This window comes from Stegastes partitus, unplaced genomic scaffold (genome assembly GCF_000690725.1).
Source record: "Stegastes partitus isolate 25-593 unplaced genomic scaffold, Stegastes_partitus-1.0.2 Scaffold2070, whole genome shotgun sequence".
In the NCBI taxonomy this organism is placed as follows: domain Eukaryota; kingdom Metazoa; phylum Chordata; class Actinopteri; family Pomacentridae; genus Stegastes; species Stegastes partitus.
In genome coordinates, this window is record NW_007579801.1 from 2,259 (window position 1) to 11,653 (window position 9,395).

The 9,395-nt window shown below is 44.2% G+C and overlaps 1 protein-coding gene across 1 annotated transcript in view; it reads right to left on the reverse strand.

Annotated features, from left to right (window-relative positions):
• Positions 1 to 439: 439 nt before the first annotated feature.
• Positions 440 to 9,395, reverse strand: part of msh2 (mutS homolog 2 (E. coli)) — a 14,734-nt gene continuing 5,778 nt past the window's right edge. The window contains exons 10-16 of the mRNA XM_008303795.1: positions 8,463 to 8,613; positions 8,272 to 8,369; positions 7,771 to 8,016; positions 5,461 to 5,665; positions 4,455 to 4,702; positions 3,439 to 3,614; positions 440 to 717 (exon numbers count right to left, since the gene is read on the reverse strand). Coding sequence (XP_008302017.1) covers positions 541 to 717; positions 3,439 to 3,614; positions 4,455 to 4,702; positions 5,461 to 5,665; positions 7,771 to 8,016; positions 8,272 to 8,369; positions 8,463 to 8,613 — 1,301 coding nt within the window. The 3' untranslated portion in view covers positions 440 to 540. The remainder of the gene's footprint in view (positions 718 to 3,438; positions 3,615 to 4,454; positions 4,703 to 5,460; positions 5,666 to 7,770; positions 8,017 to 8,271; positions 8,370 to 8,462; positions 8,614 to 9,395) is intronic.

Genomic DNA, 9,395 nt, shown 5'->3' on the forward strand with positions numbered 1-9,395 from the left:
CCAGGAAGATGAAACCACATCCACACCTAGCCACAGAGACCCTAACGAACCCCATTGTGGCAGACGGAGCGCTAACGACTCGCATAATGAGGGGGAGGAGCAACAAACCCCCAACTGAAACTCAGGTGTTAATGGCTCCTTAAGGATAGAAGTATGTGGAACTCCCAACTAGTCAGAACTGATGAAGCCTCTTGGATGAGAGGTGGAACATCTTCAAGGAACTCAAGCAAGTCCGGTTCTTACGATTAACCATGACCTGGATGACTGAGAATCTTCACAGACAAGCAGCTGCATATGAAGTTCTGGTTTATCTGGACTCTTCCTAAACTGCAGGCGTTCTCGTCAGACACACAGGAAGTTCCAGTAAGAACAGCCATTGTTATATATTGGAATGATCCAACATGTCGCCACGTAAACAAAGAAAGACTAATTCACAACGTATTCAAGAAAAGTTATTTATTGCAAAAACTATACAGTGTAAGCGCTCCAGTGTGGCTCCTTGCAGTACATGAACTTATACAACGTCTAAAAAGAAAAAAATCAAGCAGTTTTTACAGGAGCACAGCGCGCCAGGATCTCCCCGATGTACGTGTTGTTTTTGGCCACCAGCTCCTGCTTCATCCTCCGGAGCTCCACCTTCACCTCCTCCTCGGTCATGGTGGCAACAGGAAGCGACTTTACCTTCTGCAGGAAGTCCTGGATCAGGTTTTCTCCCACCTGAAAGAGAGGTTGGGGTCTTTTAGAAAACATTTAATTTTTAATCACAAAAGGCATCGTAGCCAATCAGCACATTCTTCTTGACAAACTCGTACATGAGGCTCCGTACAGCTGAGTCGCACGGAGCCTCAAGGACTCTCTTCTTTACAAATTCTATTCATTTCCAACCCAGCAGACACATCCCTCGTGGATATTTGTCAGACTCTTTGCAGCTCTCTCTGGAGCCACAAAAGTCTACATGCAACTCGTTTTTCACACAGGCTCATTAGGGCCTGTAAATTTGTCTTTGATGTGTACAATTAGCGCAGATCTCCCTCTGAAGCCTATTAAACTGGTATTTCGGTCACTCGGAGGCGGCGGGCTCAAGCTGTGAGCTGACACACTCATCTTGTAAGCTGCTACATTAAATGTGTTAGCAAATGTTTCAATTACACGAGTGGCGAATACGGAGCAGCGCTAGCGTTCACACTCCTTTAAATCGCCTTTAACGCCGTCTGCATGTGAATGTGGAGGATCTGTCGGCAAGGAAAGGGCTCCAGAGGAACTTTATTCGCTTGTAGCACTGGTGGGAACAAGTGTGTCACTCCAGCACATGATTTGGTCTCTTTTCTTGGATACAACGCGGTATTAATCGATGGTACATGCTAATGGACAGACGTCTTAATTTGTATTGATTCAAGATTGATATTTGCTCCACAGTTTAATCTGAAAACACATTTTATCATCAGTCTTTTCCTAAATGTTGCCCGTATGACTGTACGAGTTACAGATGTTCAGTATTACATTTTAAATCTCAATACCGCCGTCAAGTTTGTTCATTTAATTGTAAGAGGCCAAAACCATGATGGTGATTAACATGCATGTGATTCTGCAGCCCTGGTCCAGCGTTAGCCATTGTGACTGAACGTTTTCTGCTTCACTGGTTCAGTCGGTATCTCCTCGCCTCCACCTTTACCATAAGAAGCCTTCTCCTCTCTCTCCTCACTTTGTTTTTGAAAATAATCAACCTGTCTGTAAAGATTCTCAGTCCTCCAGGTCATAGTTATTCTTGGAGGTTCATCGTAACTTGAAGTGAGTTTCTTAAAGACGGTGGAGGTCTGAGGCATCATCTCTCACCTGTTCACACTTCAGTCCTAAGATCTCTCCCCAGAAAGATAAAAACCACATCCACACCTAGCCACAAAGACCCTAACAAACCCCAGTGTGTCAGGTGGAGCACTAACGACTCGCATAACGAGGGGGAGGAGCAACAAACCCCCAATTGAAACTCAGGTGTTAATGTCTCCTTCAGGATATCAGTACCTGGAACTCCCAACTAGTCAGTCAGAACTGATGAAGCCTCTTGGATGAGAGGTGGAACGTCTTCAAGGAACTCAAGCAAGTCCAGCTGCTACGATTAAACTACGAGAAAAATAATCAACTAAAAATCGTTTCATCTTCTGCTAAATGGAGCTCTGAGGTCTGGACAGGCTGACTGAACCAGCAAAGACCAAAATGTAATCGTTTCACCGCTACGGCTGCTCGTCTCGGCCAGAGGGGCTCCAAAACAGCCAAATGATCGTCACACACTCCAACAAATGCCACCACGTGAAACTTCAACTTGCAAAAAAGTAGTTGAAAACATCTGGATCTGTGCAAAGAGCAAAGGGCGACTTCGGTACCAGAGGTTATCTAGTTTCCATTTTGGAAAGTGGTGATGGCAGATAAACGGTCAATGTGGAGAGCTAAGGAGGCAAAAGACGCCTATCATCTGATTTACTATTTAACTAGGATATCTGTGGATATCTGTGATAGAGCTTCGTGACTAGTTATCAGGCAACAGGTTCTCAGATCGGGTAAAACAATTAGTCTTAGCCCAGATATCCGCTGGCTGAACCGGGAGCCTGAAAACATTTGTTGTTGACCTTAAATCATGAGACAGCAGCTGACAGATGATGCAGAACTAGAGGAGTGATGTTTTTAAAATCTCTTTCAGTGGAAGCAGCTGAACGCGGCGTCTGGAAACAGGATTTATGCGAGTTGTAAGACTTAAACCAACAAAATTAGCCAAAAGATCAAAAGATTGTGTTCAGCTAAAGGGGAACACACAACGTCCGGATCGATAAAGTTGTTCTGGCAGTGAATCTCCTCCTTTAAATCATAGTTAACTGCTGTTGGTCTTTCTATCAAAATGAATCTAAAGATACTCTTTTTCAGTCAGTAAACACATTAAAAACATCCCCAGAAGCTGCTGGAGATGAAAACAGATCAGTGTCTGTTAGCGATCAGTGGGCTACAGCTTGAGCTCTGGTTTTTTTGTGTAATGACGAATTCACTAAAGCTGCACAGAGTTGCTATTAGCAGTTCCTGTTTGCAGTGAACCTGTAGACGTATGGGCACGAATCACTGGATTAGTGGGACACTGAAGAAAACTCAAAACTGTGATGATTCTCAGGCGAGTTGTGAGAAGCTCAGTTTTTCTATGATTTCTAGCTTTACTGACACCAGAGGTAAGGATGAAGTCATCTGCATCGTGTTCAGATCTGACAGTAGCTTGAATCAGGACATTTGTTGCTAAATGCATCGATGAACATCTGTTTACATCTGCATCATAATCTGTAAACACTTCTACACATGCCACCGTCTCTAACTTCCTGCTCAGCCCGTCCAATCCGCAGACAGGATATAATGCACAGCTCCCCCGTATCTAGGTCACGACAACAGCGGAAAATCGAACCCTACTTGTTTGTCTGTCCTGCGTCGTTTGGCCTCGGGCTCTTCCTCCTGCTCCGGCTTCTCCCCTGCAGGTTCCTGGAACTCCTCCAGCTCCTCCGCCTTCTCCTTCGCCACGGCCAGCACCGACGGCGGGAAGCAGGCCAGCTCGGCGACGTGGATCCCAAAACTCTGGTCGCAGACACCTGAAGACGCAAGTTCAGGTCAGGTTGGAGGCTGAAGCGAACAATGAAGTTTGAGCTTTAAGAACGTTAAAGAGCGGCTGCACAGTGTGAGCAAAAAGTCCAAATGGTGCTGAAACCGATCTGATCTCCTGTCAGGGTCCACTAGCTGCTGGTTCTGGGGAGCTGAGTGAGTTTTGTTCATAAAGTACTACAAAGACAAAAAGAAAATACATGATTGTTCTGCTTAACTATTCAAAAACGTGAACCCTAAAGCAATAATTCAGCATTTTAGGGACTAAATGAAAACATTTGATCTTATTTATGATCAAACTATTTCTCCTGTTGTGGCTTTTGTCTTCATCTTTAGGTTACCAGGCAACCAGGACAGCAAAAGTCCACAAACTGGTCAATCTGTACAAACATATAACTTTAAAAAGTCTCTTTTTAGCATTCATGCTAACCAATGGGAACCATCAGGAGGCTGTAACTTCATATGTCAAAGACAGACATGAGGGTGGTGGTTTTTTCATTCAACAGCTCATTAAACTGAGGATCGGTGGCCTTTTATTCTCTTTCTTTTTGCTAAACTGAAGCTCCAGAGGTCAGACAGAACAAACCTTATTGATACAGTATAAAAAAGAATCAGATTAAATTATTAATTTTAAAAGCAATCTGTGTGTTATTCATTAAAACATTAAGAGTCGTAAACCTCAACTCCTCCTGCTTCACATTTGCTGTTTGCAGTGAGTAGAAACACTCCAGAGAGCGAACTGAACAAATTTAACAGTTTGTTTACATCCATCAGCTGGGAAAAGTAGAAAACGAATCTAAACTTCTCATCAGCCTCGTTCGAACCCTGACCTGGTTTGACTCGGTACAGCATGGTGAGGGTGTCGTGCGTCGTCAGCGCCGTGACGTGCAGGTTGTGGACGGACGGCTGCTGCGCCGCCAGCGCCGTCAGCTCGTGGAAGTGAGTGGCGAAGAGGCAGAAGCAGCTGATTTTGGAGGCGATGTGCTCGCTGATGGCCCAGGCCAGGCCGAAGCCGTCGTACGTGGACGTGCCTCTGCCGAGCTCGTCGATGATGATGAGGGAGTTCTCCGTGGCCGAGCTGTACGGACGGCAGGGGTGATGACAAAGACGAGACTTTATTAATCCAGAAGGAATTTTTTGTGCCAGATGTTGCTCAGAAAATTAAATGTAGTGCCTGATAGAAAAGCAGTAAGATGTGAAATAGAGGCTTAAGAAGTACTAGTGCCTCTTAAACAATTAGAATATTATGAAAAAGCTTTCACATATTTATATTTATCACATGTAAAGTGAAATATTTCAAGTCTTTCCATTTTAATTTGATGATTTTGTCTTATAGCTCATGAAAATGTGAAAATCCAGCCTCTTAAATCATGAGAATATTTCCTGAGATCGATCCAAAAAACAGGATTTACAACACAGCAATGTCCAACTTCTCAAAAGTCTGGTCATTCTTACACCTCATACTTTGTTTTTCTGTTGGGTTCAGGTCAGGCTGGCTGAATAAAATCTCTTTGTAGACCAACACCAGCAGAATTACACCGTATTTATGCTGTCTGAATAGTAATTTACTCAAACTGGGAATGAAATATTCGATTATTTTGAAATATGTTGAACATTTCTTGAGCTGTGGGCCACAATTATCTGAATTAAAATAGAAAATACTCGAAACATTTTACTTTATATGTCATGAATGTAGAATAGATTTAACTTTCTTAGATGGAAAATGGCTTGAGATGCTCTAGCAAACAGTAAAACAATATTTCACATGCTAATAAAAGGGTTAGTGTATCATCTATTCCAGTGACGCTGTAAACAAGGCAGCGCGTCTGTCCTTACCGCAGAATGGCAGCGGTCTCCAGCATCTCGGACATAAAGGTGGACACTCCTTTCACCTGGCTGTCTCCCGCCCCCACTCTGGCCAGGATGCTGTCAATCACGCTAAGCTCCGCCTTCTCGCACGGCACGAAGCAGCCGATCTGAGCCATCAGAGCGATCACGCCCACCTGCCGGATAAACGTCGACTTGCCGCCCATGTTCGGTCCTGCAGGCAAACACGGGGGATTAACCGTAAACGTATGACGGCGCCTACAGTTTACTGCAACGTCAGGGCTTATTATCGCTGTTGGACATCATTTTATTATTATTATTTCCTCGTGTTGTTGCCCGTAGAAACCAATTAGAACCATCAGCTGGACGAGAAACTATAAATCCCTGTTGTGTATTTCTTGTTTGTGTTTCCAGCTCATCTCAGGAAGTGTGAATTCTCAAAAGGAAAGAAAAGACGATGAAACAACCGTCAAATAAAAGCGTACTCTCTAATCACCGCAGCTGTAATCAATATATTTTAATGACGGAGTAAGAACGGACGTTATCGGAGAGATAAAACGCTGCAGCTTTATGGAGCCTTTAGTGAGTTTCAGCAGCTGTTTATCTCTTCAGCCCACGACTTGAACAGCTTTAATGGAAGCAGTATTCTACTCTAAAAACCCAAAGTACACAACTTCCTCATCAGAAAACAGCAGATACACGCAGACAGCAAGTAACTGGTGAACAAACTGGAGCTCCAGAGACAAACAACAAACCAGCAAGAGAGTGAATATTGGACCTACATAAGTGTGAAGCTGAACCGTGAGTCCAAATGAATGGCTGCTGAACGTAAATAAGCAGAAAATATCGACACTAGCAGCATCCAGCAATTCATTCATCTGTGGGGAGATGGTGGGACAGTGTGCGAGGGGCGTCGGATCGAGTTCTGTTCTGCTAACACGTGTGGGAAACCAGCCGACCCGGAACACATCCTGTCATCGAGTGAGCAAGTTTAACTGAGAGGAGATTTAGCTGGTGGCTTTATGAGGCGAGGAGGCTGGACACGAAGGGATCCCGACTCCGGCAAACGGCTGGGACATGAGAGTCAGAAGGCAGCTCAAGTTTCCAGAAGAAAACGCCGGCACCAGCCTCTACCCTGACATTCTGCTCAAGAGCACATATTACTCAGGAAGCTCACGTTTCAAGCTCAGAAGGAGGATTTGGAAATGAAAATTTTGTAGAAATCGGCTCGTGCTGCAGGTCACCAATAAATGAGAGTCTCAGACTAAAACTGGTCAATGCAAACATTTGTGACTCCTGCAGAGTTAAACCAGTACAATACATATATACCAGAAGCAGATCAGTGTGTCTGATGCTGGAGAAAGGTTAAAGCATTTGGAGAAGAAGTCAGAGTTACTCGCAGGATGATCACTTCAAAAGAAGCTGCACTCGACTCCGAGTTAAATGAGATCATTTAGAACAAAATGAACATGAATTTTGAGAAATCTCAGCTTTTCTAAAAGCCAAGAACTTAATAGCTTCATTCTGGGGAAAGAAAACTAAAATTAGACGAACTATGAGACACTGGATAAGGAAAATGTCAAATCTTCGACTAGAAAGAAAAGTTATATATCGAAAAATAAATCAAGGTTAGGGACCCTTTATGAATTAGATCTGGATTCAACAGAGACGCATCCTGAAGAATAACAGTTTATAGTAAATATAGACTTAGTTGTACAGATTACTGTCCAATAAGTTAACAGGTCATTGCTTATTTCTGTATTATTCTCTTATTTCTTTTTCTTAAATCTATTTTTTTGCTGCTATGAATGTATAACCTGGTACAGACACAAAGTGTTTTACAGCTACACAAGACCAAACAAGTAAAAGGCTGTCAAGTGATTGTTTTAAGGAGGCGAGAGCCCTCAGATGATGGAGGGGCAACAGAGAGGATCGATTTCATGCCGACTGTCTCACATGATGATGTGAGGCGACGTGTTTGAAGAGGTACCGTAGTCTGACCGGCTGTGACGTCTGTGTTTGAGCACAGATCAGCAAACACGGACATTTAATTCCAAATTACATAATTAGATAGTAATAATTGGAAAGTAACCGCCTCCAGAGCAGAGAAAGGCTGAATGTGATCATTAGCAATAGTAGTTAAGGCCCAAACTGGAAAAATCAAGACCAAAGTCACAACAAATCTTTTGACTTTTGAAGCTTCAACAATGACTTCATGATCCAACAGAGCAGCGTTTATTTAAGTTTCTCATATTCAGCTTCCTTTAAGCTTTGATGTTTTTTTTTACTTCACATCAGAAGTGTGTCGTCTGTCTTCACCTGTGATGATGTAGAAGTCCTTCTCGCCCTGGACGAAGGTGATGTCGTTGGGTATGAAGGCGGTGTCCGCGTCCGTCTCCATGCAGGGGTGTCTGGCCTGCAGCAGCTCCATGCGCCTGCAGCCGTCGGCCACGAGGCGAGGCCGGACGAACGGCACCGGGGCGGAGACGGACGCCACGGCGAAGCTCGCCACGGCGTCCAGCTGGGCGATGACGTCGCTCAGCGTCTGCAGCGGATCCACGTAACCTGGTGAAGAGTTCAGAACCACAGACATGAGACTGCAGCATGAGCAGAATGATGTGTACTTGATAACAGAATGCCATCAGCAGACAGGAGTTTGATGACCTTTGCAGAAAAATGTGAATGAAATCAATTTCTAAAGGCTGCACAAAGCAAATTAGGAGCACTTTACATGTAAGCCATCATTTCACGGATGTTTTATCTCCTGGTCAGATCCAAATGCCGTGCGGATGAGGCTCAGCATGTGATGAGAGCGCTCACCTGAGGCGATGCTGATGATCTCTTTGACGATGGCGTTCTGCGCCTCCTCGTACTCCTCGCGGCTCTTGGTGTACTCCTCGTTCAGGGAGCTCAGCTTACTGCACACATGGACAAAGTCACGTTTAGGCGTGAGGAGAGGAGCAGCGTTGATCCGACGTTGGCGTTAAAACGTGCAGCGCAGAGCCACTGACCTGTTGGTGAAACGCACGCCGTTCTTCTGGACGTCCAGCGTGGTGAACTTCTTGTTATTCCTCAGACTCTTCTCCTCCTTGCACGTGACTCTCAGGTAAAAGCCCAGCACGGCGTTGGACTCCAGCTTTATCGTCTTGCCGGCATCCAGACCTGGAAGCACGAAAGTTACAGCGATGAGTTCAAACTGACATCCAAACAACTTTCAAGTATAAAAATCAAATATGTAGCGAGTCTCTGTGTGGAGAAGCCAGACGGCTGCAGACTAGCACGCCTCGGGATGCCTGTATGGAAGCCACAGGTAGAGCGATGGAGGGCAAAGGGGATCAAGAGATGACAGACTGTTCATGAGCCGGGGAGGGAGCACACTTGGGGTTGTTCTTACTATGTGCATTTACATCTAATGCATTTCGGTACAACTACCAAGCATCCTGTCAAACTATTTTCTTATTGCTGCTTCCTCTGATGGTGCAAAAATCCCCTGAAAAAAGCCCCTGAAGAAGTAAAGCTGGCAAGGATGGAGAAGTCTGTGTTACTAAGCATTGAGGAAAATGTAGGATTGTTTTCTTCCTTAAGGAGCCGATTTAGAGTCTGTATCTGGTGGTTTTATTGTGTGTTGCTAATCGCTCAGGCCAAAGGGTTTCATTCTGATTTTAAATTCTCGGTTGATCCTGCTTGGAGAAGAAGAAATAAACTATAAAACAGCATTTAGTCTGACATTCAAAGAAAGAATTGCAGTCAGAGGGTCAGAGTTTAACCCACAACAATCATCAAACTGTATTTTAGCACGTGATGACTGCAGCATATCATTGATTTACTGTGACACTAAAAATAGTATAAATATCACCAGATACATCAGCAGTCACTGCTTTAAAATAGACAATAACACTTATTTACAAGCTAGAGGCATCTATATTATCGTATTATGAGATGGA